Consider the following 19,476-nt stretch of genomic DNA (forward strand, 5'->3'; position numbering starts at 1 on the left):
CCTTGCATCCCTGGGATAAATCCCACTTGATCGTGGTGTATGATCCTTTTAATGTGTCGTTGGATTCTGTTTGCTAGTATTTTGTTGAGGATTTTTGCATCTGTATTCATGAGTGATATTGGTCTGTAATTTTCTTTTTTTGTAGTGTCTTTGTCTGGTTTTGGTATCAGGGTGATGGTGGCCTCATAGAATGAGTTTGGGAGTGTTCCTTCCTCTGCAATTTTTTGGAAGAGTTTGAGAAGGATAGGTGTTAGCTCTTCTCTAAATGTTTGATAGAATTCACCTGTGAAGCCATCTGGTCCTGGACTTTTGTTTGTTGGAAGATTTTTAATCACAGTTTCAATTTCATTACTTGTGATTGGTCTGTTCATATTTTCTGTTTCTTCCTGTTTCAGTCTTGGAAGGTTATACCTTTCTAAAAATTTGTCCATTTCTTCCAGGTTGTCCATTTTATTGGCATACAGTTGCTTGTAGTAGTCTCTTAGGATGCTTTGTATTTCTACGGTGTCTGTTGTAACTTCTCCTTTTTCATTTCTGATTTTATTGATTTGAGTCCTCTCCCTCTTTTTCTTGATGAGTCTGGCTAATGGCTTATCAATTTTGTTTATCTTCTCAAAGAACCAACTTTTAGTTTTATTGATCTTTGCTACTGTTTTCTTTGTTTCTATTTCATTTATTTCTGCTCTGATCTTTATGATTTCTTTCCTTCTGCTAACTTTGGGTTTTGTTTGTTCTTCTTTCTCTAGTTTCTTTAGGTGTAAGGTTAGATTGTTTACTTGAGATTTTTCTTGTTTCTTGAGGTAGGCTTGTATAGCTATAAACTTCCCTCTTAGAACTGCTTTTGCTGCATCCCATAGGTTTTGGGTCGTCGTGTTTTCATTGTCATTTGTCTCTAGGTATTTTTTTATTTCCTCTTTGATTTCTTCAGTGATCTCTTGGTTATTTAGTAACGTATTGTTTAGCCTCCATGTGTTTGTCTTTTTTACGTTTTTTTCCCTGTAATTCATTTCTAATCTCATAGCATTGTGGTCAGAAAAGATGCTTGATATGATTTCAATTTTCTTAAATTTACTGAGGCTTGATTTGTGACCCAAGATGTGATCTATCCTGGAGAATGTTCCATGCGCACCTGAGAAGAACGTGTAATCTGCTGTTTTTGGATGGAATGTCCTATATATATCAATTAAATCTATCTGGTCTATTGTGTCATTTAAAGCTTCTGTTTCCTTATTTATTTTCATTTTGGATGATCTGTCCATTGGTGTAAGTGAGGTGTTAAAGTCCCCCACTATGATTGTGTTACTGTCGATTTCCTCTTTTAGAGCTGTTAGCAGTTGCCTTATGTATTGAGGTGCTCCTATGTTGGGTGCATATATATTTATAATTGTTATATCTTCTTCTTGGATTGATCCCTTGATCATTATGTAGTGTCCTTCCTTGTCTCTTGTAACATTCTTTATTTTAAAGTCTATTTTATCTGATATGAGTATAGGTACTCCAGCTTTCTTTTGATTTCCATTTGCATGGAATATCTTTTTCCATCCCCTCACTTTCAGTCTGTATGGGTCCCTAGGTCTAAAGTGGGTTTCTTGTAGACAGCATATATATGGGTCTTGTTTTTGTATCCATTAAGCCAGTCTATGTCTTTTGGTTGGAGCATTTAATCCATTTACGTTTAAGGTAATTATCGATATGTGTGTTCCTATGACCATTTTCTTAATTGTTTTGGGTTTGTTTTTGTAGGTCCTTTTCTTCTCTTGTGTTTCCCACTTAGAGAAGTTCCTTTAGCATTTGTTGTAGAGCTGGTTTGGTGGTGCTGAATTCTCTTAGCTTTTGCTTGTCTGTAAAGCTTTTGATTTCTCCATCAAATCTAAATGAGGTCCTTGCTGGGTAGAGTAATCTTGGTTGTAGGTTCTTCCCTTTCATCACTTTAAGTATATCATGCCACTCCCTTCTGGCTTGCAGAGTTTCTGCTGAGAAATCAGCTGTTAACCTTATGGGAGTTCCCTTGTATGTTATTTGTCGTTTTTCCCTTGCTGCTTTCAATAATTTTTCTTTGTCTTTAATTTTTGCCACTTTGATTACTATGTGTCTCGGCGTGTTTCTCCTTGGATTTATCCTGTATGGGACTCTCTGCGCTTCCTGGACTTGGGTGGCTATTTCCTTTCCCATGTTAGGGAAGTTTCCGACTATAATCTCTTCAAATATTTTCTCTGGTCCTTTCTCTCTCTCTTCTCCTTCTGGGACCCCTATAATGCGAATGTTGTCGCGTTTAATGTTGTCCCAGAGGTCTCTTAGGCTGTCTTCATTTCTTTTCATTCTTTTTTCTTTAGTCTGTTCCGCAGCAGTGAATTCCACCATTCTGTCTTCCAGGTCACTTATCCGTTCTTCTGCCTCAGTTATTCTGCTATTGATTCCTTCTAGTGTAGTTTTCATTTCAGTTATTGTATTGGTCATCTCTGTTTGTTTGTTCTTTAATTCTTCTAGGTCTTTGTTAATCATTTCTTGCATCTTCTCAATCTTTGCCTCCATTCTTATTCCGAGATCCTGGATCATCTTCACTATCATTATTCTGAATTCTTTTTCTGGAAGGTTGCCTATCTCCACTTCATTTAGTTGTTTTTCTGGGGTTTTTTCTTGTTCCTTCATCTGGTACATAGCCCTCTGCCTTTTCATCTTGTCTATCTTTCTGTAACTGTGGTTTTTGTTCCACAGGCTGCAGGATTGTAGTTTTTCTTGCTTCTGCTGTCTGCCCTCTATAAGCAGACTTTAATTAGACACAATTGATTATCCCAATGTCTCTCCTAATAAAGAGTTCAACAGAAAAACTCCAGATGCTAGCTTATGTATATAAAGAAAATTTTAATCTGTAGGCATTATCCTTGTGATGCATCATCTTTCAAAATTTTAAATAAGCTAATGTGTGATTACTGATACTCAACAAGTATTTATTTGGTATCTACATATATATATTTTGGATTAATGTAAGCTATTTTCAAATGTTGGTTACTAGATGTTAGTGCCTCTTAAACATCAGGCAGTATATAGAAGGATGTTTTACTAAATATTTCACAATTTTAAAGTTATAACAGAAGAATGGGACCCATTATGAATTTAATAATTAGAGATATATAACATCTTTTTAAACATTTTTTAAAACTTATTTTTATTTATTTTTGGTTGCATTGGGTCTTTGTTGCTGTATGCGGGCCTTCTCTAGTTGTGGTGAGCGGGGGCTACTCTTCGTTCCGGTGCACGATCTTCTTATTGCAGTGGCTTCTCTTGTTGTGGAGCACGGGCTCTAGGTGCGTGGGCTTCAGTAGTTGTGGCACACGGGCTCAGTAGTTGTGGCTTGCGGGCTCCAGAGTGCAGGCTCAGTAGTTGTGGCGCACGGGCTTAGTTGCTCTGCGGCGTGTGGAATCTTCCCGGACCAGGGCTCGAACCCATGTCCCCTGCATTGGCAGGTGGGTTCTTAACCACTGCACCACCAGGGGAGCCCCCATAACATCTTCTTAAATATGTTACTGAAAGGTATAAAATACTTGTTTAAAAAATATTTTTAAACAATTCAGAAGTATTTAAAGTATAAAATAAAAATCTTTTTTATACCTACTAATGCCCTATTTCCCATAGATGAACACTGTTAAACTCTACTTATGTGAATAGCCTAACGTCATATTACACTCAATTTTGTGCTTTTTGAACTCCAATAAAGTAGAACACTTTTCTGAGAGTACAAGTTTTTGTTAAAGAGGCCAGACTGACTCAAATCATCTTGTCTCTGCTACTTACTAGGTAGTTATTCAATCTTATTATCTATTAAAGAAAATAGAAATAATAATGCCTAATTCACTTGGTGGTTTTGAGATAAAAATATAATCATTTAAGTTAAGCACCTGGCATACAGTATATGTACAGTAATAATGTAGTAATGATAATTATTAACATTGTCTCCTACTCATAGTTTTTCTTATTCTTTTAGAAGCATCTTTTTTTTTTTTTTTTTTTTTGACTGTGCCACTTGGCTTGCGGCATCTCAGTTCCCCGACCAGGGACTGAGCCTGGGCCATGGCAGTGAAAGTGCCAAATCCTAACCACTAGACCACCAGGGAACTCCCTGAAGCATCTTTTCTTAAATAGGCCCTTTTGAGGTATAATTTACATACTTCAAATTTACCAGTTTTAAGTATACAACTTAATGAGTTTTGACAAATGTTTTAAGTAAAGCATTCACCAGTTTAAGTACACAGTTCGATGCGTTTTAACAAATGTATACAGTTGTATAATTGTTACCGAAAATGGGGGTCCGGCTACTTGCCACTCAAAATCCAATAAAGAGGCAAGGTTAGTGGAAAGGAAAGTTTGCTTTATTTTGGAGGCTGGCACCCAGGGTGGGGGTGGTTTACTGCTGCCTGTCCAAGGCTGACCCCCCCCCCCCCACTGACTATCAGTGGGCAAAAGCTTTTATAGACAGAAGGAGGGAGCTACATGCAGAAACAGCACAGTCAGCTCTGACAGTCATCTTGAAATTGGTTATCAGTGGTCTGGCCAGCATCATCTTGATTGTTTTAAGTACAGTTAATCTTCAGTTCCAGGGTCGGTTTGTTCCCATTTCTTTGAGGCCAGGTCTCGGAATTGTGGAAGCTTATGTCATGGCTACAGTCTGGTCATCATGTAGTTAACTTCTTCCTCCTGGTGGGGGTTTTAGTATCTATAAGACAGCTCACAGGATATGGCTCAGAATATTATCTATAGCCCTTGAGAAGGAACTAAAGGTCCTTGACTACGCTTAATGACTAAACTTGTCTTGTTGGGCTGTTAGTCTTGTTGGGCTGTTTTCCTTTGTTTCTGCATTTTCTCACTTCTCTGATTAAACTTATTCTTTGGCTAAAGTTTTTCCACAGACATAAGGCAGGCTGAGGACATGGGGGGAAAGGACCATAGCATCCTGCTACATTTCATAATCACTACTACAATCATAATATAGACTATTCTCATAACTCCAGAAAGTTCTTCCATGCCCTTTTGCAGTCAGTTCCCTCCCTATAACCCTCACCCTGGGCAATTACTTCTCTGCTTTCTATCACTTTCTAGAATTTCCTGGATTTCTAGAATTTCATGTTTTACCCTTTCTAGAATTTCATGTAAATGGAATTATACAGTACATAACCTTTTGTGTCTGACTTATTTCACTATGTACAGTGCTTTCAAGATTCATCCATGTTGTTGTGCATACCAGTAGTTTGTCCTTTTTTATTTCTGAGTAGTATTCCCTTGTATGGATAGACCACAGTTTGTTTATCTATTAACCAGTTGGACATTTTGGGTTCTTTCCAGTTGTTTGGCTGTAAATAAAGCTGCATAAACATTCAAGTACAAGTCATTGCATGGACATGTTTTTATTTCTCTTAAGTAAATATCTAGGGGTAGGATTACTTGGTCATGTAATAAGGACATGTTTAAATTCATGAGCCACAGTTAAAGTGGCTGAACCATTTTACATTCCCACTTAGCAGTGTGAGAGTTCTAGTTGCTCTACATCCTTCCCAACACTTGGTATCATCAGTTTTTAAAATTTCAGTCATTCTGTTGGGTGAATAGTAGTATTTCATTGAGGTTTTAATTTATGTTGCCCTAATGAATTACTAATCATTTTGAGCATCTTTTCATGTGCTTATTGGCAATGCATACATTTGTTTTTTTGTTTTTTTTGTTTCTTGGTTAAGTATCTGTACAAATCTTTTGCCTATTTTTTAAAAAGCAGATTGGTTTTCTTATTAAGGTGTAAAACTTGTGGATCAAAGTCCTTTATGAGACAAATGTTTTGCAAGTATTTTCTCCCTGTCTGTGGCTTGCTTTTTCATGTCCTTAATAGTGTATTTTGAAGATCAGAAGTTTTTTAATTTTGGTGAAGTTCAGTTTACAAATTTTTCAGGCTTTTTGCATCCTACTTAAAAAATCTTTGCCTAACCTAAGGTCACTAAGACTTTCTCCTATGTTTTCTTCCCAAAGTTTTATAATTTTAGTCTAACATTTAGGTCTATAACCCATTTAGAGTTAATTTTTATGTATGGTATGAGGCATAGGTTGGGGATCTTTTTTTTTTGCATACGTATATCCAGTTGTCCCAACACCACTAGTTGAAAATATTATCTTTCCCCATTAAATTGCCCTAACACCTTTATTGAAACTGTACATGTGGGTCCTGGACTCTATTTTGTTCCATTAATATATGTTCATCTTTGGAATACCACACAGTTTTGGATATTATAACTAAAGTCTTGAAACCAGGTAGAGTAAGTTCTAATTTTGTTCTTTTTTATAACGTTGTCTCAGCAGTCATAGGTCTTTTGCATTTTCTTACAACTTTCAGAATCAGCTTATCCATTTCTACAAAAAGCCTGCTGGTATTTTGAAGAAGATTGCATTCAGTCTCTAGATCAATTTCAGGAGAATTGATGTCTTAACAGTATTGAATCGTCCCATCAATTAAAATAGTATATTTCTCCATTATTTAAGTCTTTTAAAAAATATCACTTAACAGTGTTTTATAGTTTGCAGTGCATGAGTATTGTACATTTTTTGTTAAATTTATCCCAAACATTTTGTATTCTTTATGCTATTGTAAATAGTATTTTTAATTTAAATTTTCAGTGGATTATTATTCATATGTAGAAATACAGTGGATTCTTATATATTGACATTGTATCCTGTGATCTTGAGATAATTCTAGTAGCTTTTTTTTTTCAATTTTATTTTATTTTTTTTATACAGCAGGTTCTTATTAGTTACCTATTTTATACATATTAGTGTTTATATGTCAATCCCAATCTCCCAATTCATCCGACCCCCCCACCACCCCCCCACTTTCCCCCTTTGGTGTCCGTACGTTTGTTCTCCACATCTGTGTCTCTATTTCTGCCTTGCAGACCCGTTCATCTGTACCATTATTCTAGATTCCACATATATGCGTTAATATACGATATTTGTTTTTCTCTTTCTGACTCACTTCACTCTGTATGACAGTCTCTAGATCCATCCACATCTCTACAAATGACCCAATTTCATTCCTTTTTATGGCTGAGTAATATTCTGCTGTATATATGTACCACATCTTCTTTATCCATTTGTCTGTCGATGGGCATTTAGGTTGCTTCCATGACCTGGCTATTGCAAATAGTGCTGCAGTGAACATTGGGGTGCATGTGTCTTTTTGAATTATGGTTTTCTCTGGGTATATGCCCAGTAGTGGGATTGCTGGGTCATATGATAATTCTATTTTTAGTTTTTTAAGGAAACTCCATACTATTCTCCATTGTGGCTGTATCAATTTACATTCCCACCAACAGTGCAAGAGGGTTCCCTTTTCTCCACACCCTCTCCAGCATTTGTTGTTTGTAGATTTTCTGATGATGCCCATTCTAACTGGTGTGAGGTGATACCTCATTATAGTTTTGATTTGCATTTCTCTAATAATTAGTGATGTTGAGTAACTTTTCATGTGCCTCTTGGCCATCTGTATGTCTTCTTTGGAGAAATGTCTATTTAGGTCTTCTGCCCATTTTTTTTCTTTTTTTAATTTATTTACTTTGGCTGTGTTGGGTCTTTGTTGCTGCACGCAGGCTTTCTTTAGTTGCGGCGAGCGGGGACTACTCTTTGTTGCGGTGGGTGGGCTTCTCTTGTTGCAGAGCGTGGGCTCTAGGCATGAGGGCTGCAGTAGTTTTGGCACTTGGGCTCGGTAGTTGTGGCTCGTGGGCTTTAGAGTGCAGGCTCAGTAGTTGTGGCGCACAGGCTTAGTTGCTCCGCGGCATGTGGGATCTTCCTGGACCAGGGCTCGAACGTGTGTCCCCTGCGTTGGCAGGCAGATTCTTAACCACTGTGCCACCAGGGAAGCCCCTTCTGCCCATTTTTTGATTGGGTTTTTTGTTTTTTTAATATTGAGCTGCATGAGTTGTTATATATTTTGGAGATTAATCCTTTGTCCGTTGATTTGTTTGCAAATATTTTCTCCCATTCTGAGGGTTGTCTTTTCATCTTGTTTATAGTTTCCTTTGCTGTGCAAAAGCTTTTAAGTTTCATTAGGTCCCATTTGTTTATTTTTCTTTTTATTTCCATTACTCTAGGAGGTGGGTCAGAAAAGATCTTGCTGTGATTTATGTCAAAGAGTGTTCTTCCTGTGTTTTCCTCTAAGAGTTTTATAGTGTCTCGTCTTACATTTAGGTCTTTAATCCATTTTGAGTTTATTTTTGTGTAGGGTGTTAGACAGTGTTCTAATTTTACTCTTTTACATGTAGCTGTCCTGTTTTCCCGGCACCACTTATTGAAGAGACTGTCTTTTCTCCATTGTATATCCTTGCCTCCTTTGTCATAGATTAGTTGGCTATAGGTGTGTGGGTTTACCTCTGGGCTTTCTATCCTGTTCCATTGATATATGTTTCTGTTTTGTACCAGTACCATATTGTCTTGATTACTGTAGCTTTGTAGTATGAAGTCCGGGAGCCTGATTCCTCCAGCTCCGTTTTTTTCCTTCAAGATTGCTTTGGCTTCTAGTAGCTTTTTAATATGTTCCTAGGAGTTTTCTGCATAGATGATCATGCCATCATTGAATAAAGACAATTTTACTTCTTCTTTTACAATCTGTATGCTTTTTATTTCTTTCTCTTGTCCTGTTGCACTGCTTAGGACCTTAAGTACACTGTTGAGTAGAAGTGTTGAGTGTGGACATCATTGCCCTTTTCCCAGTTTTAGTGGGTCTTTAAACATTAAGTATGGGCTTCCCTGCTGGCACAGTGGCTAAGAATCCACCTGCCAATGCAGGGGACATGGGTTTGAGCCCTAGTCCGGGAAGATTCCACATGCCACAGAGCAACTAAGCCCGTGCGCCACAGCTACAGAGCCTGTGCTGTAGAGCCCGCAAGCCACAACTACTGAAGGCCATCCACCTAGAGCCTGTGCCCTGCAACAAGAGAAGCCACCGCAATGAGAAGTCTGTGTGCTGCAATGAAGAGTAGTCCCCACTCACTGCAACTAGAGAAAGCCCGCACACAGCAACAAAGACCCAATGCAGCCAAAAATAAATAAGTAAATTAAAAAAAAATCATCTAAACATTAAGTACAATGTTCAGTATGGATCTTTTTTTTAAAAATAAATTTTATTTATTTATTTATTTATTTATTTTTGGCTGAGTTGTGTCTTCGTTGCTGTGTGCGGGCTTTTTCTAGCTGCGGTGAGCGGGGGCTAGCTACTCTTTGTTGCGGCGTTTGGGCTTCTCATTGCTGTAGCTTCTCTTGTTGCAGGGCACAGGCTCTAGGCACGCGGGCTTCAGTAGTTGCAGCATGCAAGCTCAGTAGTTGTGGCTCACGAGCTCTAGAGCGCAGGCTCAGTAGTTGTGGTGCATGGCCTTAGTTGCTCTGTGGCATGTGGGATCTTCCTGGACCAGGGATCGAACCCGTGTCCCGGGCATTGGCAGGTGGATTCTCAACCGCTGTGCCACCAGGGAAGCCAGTATGGGTCTTTTTGTAGATGCCCTTTATCAGGTTGAGAAGGTCCCTTCTATTCCTAGTATGGAGAGTTTTTATCATGAGTGGGTGTTGAATTTTGTTTGATGCTTTTCCTTTATTTTTTAAGATGAACATATAATTTTTTTGTTTAGTCTTTAATATGATGGATTAAATTGAATGATTTTAAATGTGAACCAAACTTTCATTCCTTGGCTAAACCCCAGTTGATCATGATATATTATTTTTTTAATGTATTGTTGGTTGTGATTTGTTAAAATTTTGGGTAGAATTTTTACATCTTTGTTTTTAGGGATATTGGTCTGTATTTTATAATATTTTTCCCTGGTTTTGGTATCAAGTAATGCTTGTATCTTAGAATGAGTTTAGAAGTATTCCCTCCTCTTCAGTTTTTTTGCAAGAGTATTTGTAGGATGGTTATTATTTCTTTCTTAATGTTAGAATTCACCAGTGAAGCTGTCTGGGTCTGGAGTTTTCTTTGTGGGAGGATTTTTAACTACAAATCCAATTAGTGTAGTCAATAGCTAGGGCTATTACTGTAGTCAATAGCTAGTTTGTTTCGTCTTGAGGGAACTTTGGTAGTTTATATCAAGGTATTTGCCCATTTCATCTAAATTGTATATTTGTTCATATTTTCTCATTCTTTTAATATTTTTATAATCTGTAGTGAACTCACGTTCCTTATTCCTGGCATTGTTATTTTGATCTTTTTGAGAACCAGCTATTGGTTTAATTGATTCTATTGTTTTTCTGTTTTTTATTTCATAAATGTTTTGCTCTGTTATTTTATTCCTTCTGCTTATTCTGGGTTTAATTTGTTCTTTTTCCGGTTTCTTAAGGCTTATTGTTTGGAAGTCTGTCTTCTTTAAGCGTTTAATGCTATAAATTTCCCTTTCAGCACAGTTAGCTACATCCCAGAAATTTTGATACGTTTTGTTTTTCATTCACTTCAAACTATTTTCTAATTTCCCTGTGATTTCTTCTTTGACCCAAGAGCTATTTAGCAGTGAGTTAATTTCCAGATGTTTTGAAGTTTTCCAATATCTTTTTTAAAAAATTTTATTTATTTATTTATTTTGGCTGCACTGGGTCTTAGTTGCGGCATGCGGGATCTTTAGTTGCGGGATCGCAGTGTGTGGACTCTTGGTTGTGAAACGTGGGTTACTTAGTTGTGACACGTGTGTGGGATCTAGTTCCCCGAGCAGGAATCGTACCTGGGTCCCCTGCATTGGGAGCGCAGGGTCTTACCCACTGGACCACCAGGGAAGTCCCTCCAATATCTTTCTGTTCCTGGTTTCTAGTTTAATTCTGTTGTGATCACGAAACATACTTTGTATGGTTTCAGTCTTTAAATTAATTGAGATTTGTTTAATGTCCCAGATTATTGTCTGCCTTAGTGAATGTGTATTTGAAAAGAAAGTGTATATTGTGCCATGGCTGGGGGTGGTTTTCTAAAAATATCAATTAGGTCTACTTGGCTGGTGGTAGTGTTCAAGTTTTCTACAGCCTTACTAATTTTCTGTTTATTTAATCAGTTATTATGAGAGGAATGTTGAAATCTGCAACTGTAATCACAGATTTTTCTGTTTCTCCTCGCAGTTCTGTTTTGTCTTCATATATTTTGAAGCTCTGTTATTAGGTGTATATTCATTTCTTATTGTTATATTCTCTTGATAAATCGACACCTTATCTTTATGAAGTGTTCTTTTTTATTTCCACTGATATTTCTTATTCTGAAATCTAATTTGTCTAGTATTAATATAGCCTGTTCAGCCTTCTTTTGATTAGGGTTTGCATGATGTATCTGTTTCTATTCTTTTACTTTTAACCCACATGTGTCTTTATATTTGGAGTGTTTTTTTTTTAACATGGTATAATATTTATTTTTAAATTTTTTAAGTTTTTATTGGAATGTAGTTGACTTACAGTATTGTGTTTGTTTCAGGTGTACAGTAGAGTGAATCATGTATGTGTGTGTGTGTGCGCACATCCTTTTTCAGACTCTTTTCCCATATAGGTTATTACAGAATATTGAGTAGAGTTCCCTGTGGTATACAGTAGGTCCGTGTTAATCTGTTTTATATGTAGTAGTGTGTATATATTAATCCCAATCTCCTGATTTATCACTCTCCCCCATGTTTCCCCTTTGGTAACCATAAGTTTGATTTCGAGATCTGTGAGTCTGTTTCTGTTTTGTAAAGAAGTTCATTTGTATCATTTTAAAAATTAGATTCTACATATAGATGTGCTAGTATATGATATTCTTTCTCTGTCTGACTTCACTTAGCATGGTAATCTCTATGTCCATCCATGTTGCTGCAAATGGCATTATTTCATTCTTTTTTATGGCTGAGTAAAATTCCATTGTATATATGTGCCACATCTTCTTTATCCATTCCTCTTGCCGATGGACATTTAGGTGGCTCCCATGTCTTGGCTACTGTAAATAGTGCTGCAGTGAACATTGGGGTGCATGTATCTTTTCGAATTATGGTTTTCCCCAGATATATGCCCAGGAGTGGGATTGCTAGATGATATGGTAGTTCTGTTTTTAGTTTTTTAAGGAACCTCTGTCTGTTCTCCATAATGGTTGTACCAGTTTACATTCCCACGAACAGTGGAGGAGGGTTTCCTTTTCTCCACACCCTCTCCAGCATTTATTGTTTGTAGATTTTTTGATAATGGCCATTCTGACCAGTGTGAGGTGATACGTTAGTGAAGTTTTGATTTACATTTCTCTAATAATTAGTGATGTTGAGCATCTTTTCATGTGCTTTTTGGCCGTTTGTCTGTCTTTGGAGAAATGTCTATTTAGATCTTCTGTCCAATTTTTGATTGGGTTTTTTGTTTTTTGATATTGAGCAGCATGAGCTGTTTGTATATTTTGGAGATAAGTCCCTTGTTGGTTGCATCGTTCGCAAATATTTTCTCCCATTCTGTGGGTTGTCTTTTCATTTTGTTTATGGTTTCCTTTGCTGTGTAAAAATTTTTAAGTTTAAAGCGGGTCTTTTTTAATGAATAGAATATAGTTGGATTTTGCTTTTTTATCCAATGTGACTTCTCATTTCAGTGTGAAGTCATCTTAAGTGCTTTCTGTTTTGATTTTCAGGACTTTCACTGTTCCTCTGCCATTTGCTCTTAGCTCACTTTTTTCATGAAATTTAATTTGATTATAGTCACTTTGAATAGCTACTACCCCATTAGCATAACTATATGCAACTATATTAGATATTAAATATCTGTTATTAGAGATCTATTAATGTTATATTTGTGGGTGATTTTTTGTTTTCATCATCTGCTCTCGATTATTCTGTCTTTATCAGGAATGCAACTTCTGTTTTGTAGTTTTCCAGAAGACCTCTAATACAATATCTTTAATACAATGTATGTGTGTTAAGTTACTGTCTGAGGGAATATTATCTTACCTAATTATCTTCACAGCTTGAAGGTGTTCAGTTTTTCTTTGAGACCATACTTTATGCTAGTCTTTGGGTTGGTCCGCTGGTAAATTTCCCAGTGATTCTTGGAAGTTTTATTCCCAGAGTTCAGGTATCAAGTCATGTGGATTTATCTAATTTCCATTTTATCTAGGTAGGTCACCTGTGGATTAAGATGTTCTTCATTATCAAATTCTGAATCAAGGTCAGCAGAGGCTTTATGATCCCAGGGTGTTGCCCACCTCATCCAATCCCGAACCTACCTGCCTTTAATTATTGGCCTCACCCAAGGTGGGGTGGACTGAGAGTATAGGTAGTATGACTATACAGAATTGATGCTGAAATAGTCTAGTAGGCAGTAAACACTGGAGATTAGATTATCTCAAGTCTGGAGATCGAAGGTTAAAATTGTTACCACTAAATTTATGATTTGGATATTACTGTTTCCTTATCCTGGTGATCCTATTTGCTTTAGGATGGCAATTCAAAGAGTCTTCTTAGATTTAGGCTTTATACTGAAACTGGGTACTAGAACTGTTTGAATTTTTAGTGTGAGAGATGAGTGGTGAGGAAATCCAGGACATTGGGTGTGAGGTTAAATTGAACTTTTAGGTCCCTGCTCTCTGCCTTTGCCTGAATGACTATTTTTATACTCAGTTGTGCAAAGGTTGATTTAAAAAAATAGCATATGTAACCATGAGGCTCCTGCTACTTCCTTTTTGATGATATTACAGGTGATGAAAACAAATTAAACTAGCTTAGCCACTACATTATAATTTACCTGAAGTAATGGGGCTTCAAACATATTCTTTGAAAGGTGCTCCTTATGCAAATCAATTTTTTTGTACCCCTGTAGCAATTTGCATTAGATATCTCCTCTGTAAATAGTTGCTGGGGACATGATTCTGAGTTGTTTTGCCCTTCTCTGCAGTACCTGAGGTATCTCTTGTTGGCCTCTAGCGTTGCCAGTACTCAGGAAGCAGGACGTATCAGTGCCCTCAGTTGCCAGCATCTGGGTACAAGCTCTTTTTCCTCTTTTCAGTCTTCCTCAATTGGCATGAAAAAAATAAAGTCAGTGGAGCATTCCTTCCATTATAATTCTTTGCAAAATACATCATTTTAGCAATATTGCAGAGTTCCTAATGGTTTTGTTTGAGTTTTCCATTATTTTTCTCATTAATTCAACCTTAATAAGTTTGTTGAAACTTTTTATGTACCCAGAGTTCATATACTATCTTGGTTTCTCTTGCTGATTGCATATCATTTCCCTTATCTCTAAATTTTGGAGTTTCCCAAGGATCAGTCCTTGGTTCTCTTCTCTTTTCTGTCCCATTCCCTAAGACAGTGATCTCATCCAGTCTCATGGCTTTAAATACCATCTGCATTGGCTCCCAAATCTATCTCTTCCTGTCCCTTCACCTCCAGATCTGTATATCCAGGGGCCTACTTATCTAATGGACATCCCTAACTTAATGTGTCTCTAACTGAGCTTTTCGTGATCCCTCACAAACCAGCTTCTTTTGCAGCCTTCCCTGTCTCAGTTGATGTCAGTTCCATTGTTCTAGCTGCTTGGGCCAGAAATCTTGGTGCCATTTTTGACTTTTCTCTTTGTCTCACACCCAACCTCTGGTCTATCAGCAAATCCTGTTGGCTCTATCTCCAAAATGTATCCAGATTTGACCATTTATCACCATTCCCTCTGCCATCATCCTGGTACACGCCACCATCTTTTGCCTGGTTCATAGAAGTGGCTTTCTAACTGGTCTCCCTACTTCTGCCTTTGCTTCCCTGCAGTTTGTTCTTAGCACACAGCCAGAGTAATCCTGTTAAAAATTCCATTAGGTCTTATAATTTTTCCGTTGAAAACCCTCCAACAGCTTTCCATCTCACTTAGAGAAAAGCTATAGACCTTAACTATTATCTACTAGAACCTATGTGATCTGACCCTCTTTTACCTTTCCACTCTGATTTCCTACTATTCTCTTCCTTCTTCACTCTGTTCCAGCCACGTGACCTCTTTGCTGTTCCTTGAACATGCCCTTCCTTCTACCTCAGAGCCCTTAATACCTGCTGTTTACTCTACATAGAATACTTTTTCCTGCTGATATCAGCAAAGATAGCTGTCTTACTTCTTTTGCGTTTTTACTCACTGAAGCCTTCCCTGGTCAACTTGTTTATCTTGTTTTTCTATCTAATACACTGGAATGTAATCTCCATGAGGGTGGGCATTTTGTCATGTTTTGTGTACCACAGAAACCTTAGCACCTAAAAATGGTGCCTGGCATGTGGTAGATGCTTCACACATTTAAAAATGAATGAATAAATGAATGAGCGAATGATCCTGATTTTCATAATATCTCTTAAAAAAGAAAATAACTAACATAACTCCACTAAATGTAAAGTTATGTTGAAAGAAAGAAGGATGGAAGGATTGAAAGAAGTCTGGATAGAAAGTAAGAAGGATCTGGAAAGTAATTCTAAATTTCTGAAGTATAAAGCAATTCTATAAATGTATGAATAGCTGCACGACTTTATTTAAAGGACTACTTTACTATTTTTCCATGGAGGCAACAAAAATTAGCTACCACCATGAGTAGGAGACATTTGAACATCTAGCTGCGTTGTGAACCAGGAGGTGAAGTTCTATCTTGGACTAAGAACTGTAGACAGATCTTTCAGATATCACTGAGTCATTGTGTAATTTAAGAAGGGTAACAATATGTTTTGGTTTGCCAGGGACAGTCTCAGTTTAACTCTTTTGTTAATTATTAATAGAGTGGGTTTTTATTCTTTAAAGGATCCCAGTTTGGATGATAAGTTATAAGGGCACCCTAAAATTCAGGTGCTTGCTTCTGAGTGGTTATAGCATATATTGACATTCATGCATGATAAGAAATCTGTAAATGCTGTTTAACATTTATTGAGCATATTTCAGAGTTCGACTTTGTTAGGTTTAGGGCTATCAGGATCTCAAGCATTTTCAGTCAGTCTTGGGTAGTGAAAATGGTTGAGCATTGTAAGCTGAATCACATTTTTATAGGATAAATGCTTAGATTTTTAGGGCCACAGACTTCATTGAGAATCTGATGAAACCTATGAATCCACTTCCCAGAAAAACACATATACAAAATTTTTATAAATAATTTCAGGAAGTTTGTGACTTCCCAAACACCCCTATTGTGGTATCTAACTGCTTTGAGAGAACACCTTTCAGGGATACTATTGCACTAGTAAAACCTCGATTATCTGGCACATAACTGGAACCCTTAAGAAAACCATAATTTTCTCAATGCCAATATAAGTACATGTAGAAATGTTTATTTAGATAAGTGATATTATGCTATATGTATTATTCTACAACTTAGGGTTCCATGTTAGTACATACAGATGTGCTTCATTTTTTTAAGTTAATTTCTGGATTTTGCAATTTGTCAAAAAATCAATATCAAAAAACAGTGTATAGGAAAGTTGCCTTATGAAATCTTAAGATAAGCAAAAAATACTGAAGATCATCTTTTTTTTTTTTAATTCATTTATTTATTTAATTGGTTGCGCCAGGTCTTAGTTGCTGCAGGTGGGCTCCTTAGTTGCAGCACGTGGGCTCCTTAGTTGTGGCATGTGGGCTTCTTAGTTGTGGCATGCGAACTCTTAATTGCAGCATGCATGTGGGATCTAGTTCCCTGACCAGGGATTGAACCCAGGCCCCCTGCATTGGGAGCACAGAGTCTTATCCACTGCGGCACCAGGGAAGTCCCCCCAGATCATCTTAATCACAACAACTAAAGAGCATAAGAACATGTCTTATCATTTATGGTGTAGAAATCTTTACATTGAATTTCCACACTAGCAAAAAAAGTTAAAAATTAGCTCAGACCAACTTGCAAGATTCTGGCCTTAAGGGAATTTTTGAAGAGAATTCATCACCGAAAGCAAATGTACTCTGTGCAGACATTTTCTTAACTCAATAAAGAAAATAAGGAAATGTTGAGAAGAAAAAAGAATTCTCCATGGCGAAATCACTTAGTCACTGCTAACAATGCATTTTATTTCTCTTTTTCTTTCTGTGCATAAATTTTATTAGTTTGCATAAATTTTTACATGGTTTTAATCATACTGTATGTATAAATTTGCATCCTGTATCATCCCTTTCCCCATTAATATTTTAATATTAAAATAGTTAATATTTTAACTGCTTACTTATTGCTTTAGGATAGATTTCCAGAAGAGGAATTACTAGTCAAAAATTACGATTATTTAAAAAAAATTTTTTAAATATTGCCACACTGGTTTTCAAAAGTATTTTACTGATTAATACTTTAAGCAGTTGGGTCTGATATTGCTTGTTTCACCATACTCATACTTGGATTGTGCATTATAATTTTAAAAATATTTGTGATTGCAAAAAAAAGTAAAAACGTTTCTTACTGTTTTAATTTGCATTTCTTCCATTTTTGTGATATTGCACATTTTTCCATATACATATTACTAATCATATTTTATTATTAAAACATGATCTTGCAGCTTTAGAGGCCTCCATTTAGAGCTGATCATCCCCTTTTGAATAAAACTTTAATAGAGCACGTTCTGCATGTTCACAATGTTTAAGGAACAGTCATCCAGATTGCCATGTTGAAACTACCTCAAGATCTGAAAAAAGACTTTCCAAATGCTTAATTAATAGAAGACAATTTTCACAGCAGGAAAATGTGACTTATTATTAAGAGATATCTACCTGAGTTGTGTCTAAGTGTGTGTGTGTGTATTAGATTTCACTGATTTTTTTGAATACCAGTAAACAGCAGGGTAATATAAATTTGATATTTCTATCAGAAACAGTTAACTTTTATTAAAATAATCTTATCTTAAATATTTTCTTCTTTTCAAGGTATCATAGACGTCGTAGGAAACTGAATCCTCCAAAAGACAGATGATATTGAGGTTTTCAGGAATCAAAGAGAAATGTTATCCTGCGTCTCATTTGCCATTTGAGAAAATACAATTGGGTATATTCACTAATATGTTATATAGTAAAATAATAAAATGTCTTCTCATATATTAGAATGTGTATTTCTTTATATATATTAAGTAATTCTGGATTTCACATTCTTATTTACGGAAGCCTATTTTTATTTTCCTTTTGAGTTATTAAAGTCTACTATTTATTTTTGTGTGCCTAGTATGATTAAGTACTTTTACATTATCAGCCAAATAGTAGTATAAATATGATTAATAAAAACGTGTATGATTCTCCTGAAGATTTTTAAACTGCCTTTGAAAAGAAACTCATGAGCTCCACAGAAAAAATAGATGTTATAAATGTTTCCATTTTTGTGGCTCTAGGACATAATTAGTTACATTTTAATCAGTTTCTACTACCTGCTAGGTCCTTAGTTTACATTATTATTAAATTCTCACAATAATCCTTTGAAGAAAGTGCATCATCCCCATTTTACAGATAAGGCTAAGTGACTTGAAACCTACCTACCTAGCAAGTGGGAGAGCCAGGATCCAAACTGTCCAGAGCCTTTTTTACAAGGCATCACTATGACAAGAGGTGTTTTGTTTCACCCAAGAATGTGCTTTCGTAGAAAGAATATTATTCATTTTGAGATTTTTTTTCTGGCTGTCTTAAAAATTATGCTTGCTTCAGAGCACATGCAACTCTGTGATTAAAATGTTAATATTACTAAACTAGTCTTACAAAAATGTTAATAGTGTATTCTGTTGATTATCCCTACCAGCTTATATATGATCCTTAATAGCATTGATGTCCCTGCGATTTCTATTTAGGAGGTGAGGAGTCTTTCTTAAGAAGGGGAAAAGGTGCTTTATTCAAACTTGTGCAATATTTGTGATATTTTAAAATTTGGTGTGAAAAATGATTTCACATTCAAAGTCTATTGCTTAATCTAGTTCTTTGAATAAAGGAAGGTGAAGGGTCAAGTGTTGAGTAAAATGTAAGGAATAGTGAATAGGAAAGAGTAAAGAAAATAATAGTGGCCACCCTCTATTACAGAAAGGAAGTGTTTTTAAGTGGTTTATGCTCTTTTCATTAATATATTATTCATTTGGGGGGAAAGATAAAGGAAAAACAAGTCAATAGAATTTGATAATCAGAAATATTAACTGGCTGTGTTTGGTGACATAGCTTCGAAAATAGTTTTTTTTCTGGTTGATTTATATCCAGGGTTTTACAAAGATTGAGATATGTCATGTTATAAAAGTAGGAAGAATAAAAACTAAATTAATTAAATAACAAATTTTCTTCTAAGTACAAGGATCTGCTAAATAGAGATTGCTCAATTGTAAGATGCCCAAACCACACATTCACATGTCAGTGCTTTGGAGAATTAACTTAGTTTTTGTTGTACTGGAAATATAGTACATTGTACTTAACACTGTAGTTCCTGGAATTTTGGTCTTCACGAGTTGCTGAGTAAGTACGTATTTCATCACCACTATCACTTCCCCTGTGCTTCTCCACCTCAGAGGAGTAACCTATTATCCACTATGACTAACA

The 19,476-nt window shown here is 36.2% G+C and overlaps 1 protein-coding gene across 5 annotated transcripts in view; it reads left to right on the forward strand.

Annotated features, from left to right (window-relative positions):
* MRPL42 (mitochondrial ribosomal protein L42) overlaps positions 1–18,011 on the forward strand; it is a 37,236-nt gene extending 19,225 nt beyond the window's left edge. For all 5 annotated transcript variants that reach the window (XM_059934740.1, XM_059934737.1, XM_059934736.1 and 2 more), the window contains exon 6: positions 17,842–18,011. In XM_059934740.1, coding sequence (XP_059790723.1) covers positions 17,842–17,887 — 46 coding nt within the window. In that variant the 3' untranslated portion in view covers positions 17,888–18,011. The remainder of the gene's footprint in view (positions 1–17,841) is intronic.
* Positions 18,012–19,476: the final 1,465 nt, after the last annotated feature.

The sequence above is a fragment of the Balaenoptera ricei genome, chromosome 10 (assembly GCF_028023285.1).
Source record: "Balaenoptera ricei isolate mBalRic1 chromosome 10, mBalRic1.hap2, whole genome shotgun sequence".
Taxonomy (NCBI): domain Eukaryota; kingdom Metazoa; phylum Chordata; class Mammalia; order Artiodactyla; family Balaenopteridae; genus Balaenoptera; species Balaenoptera ricei.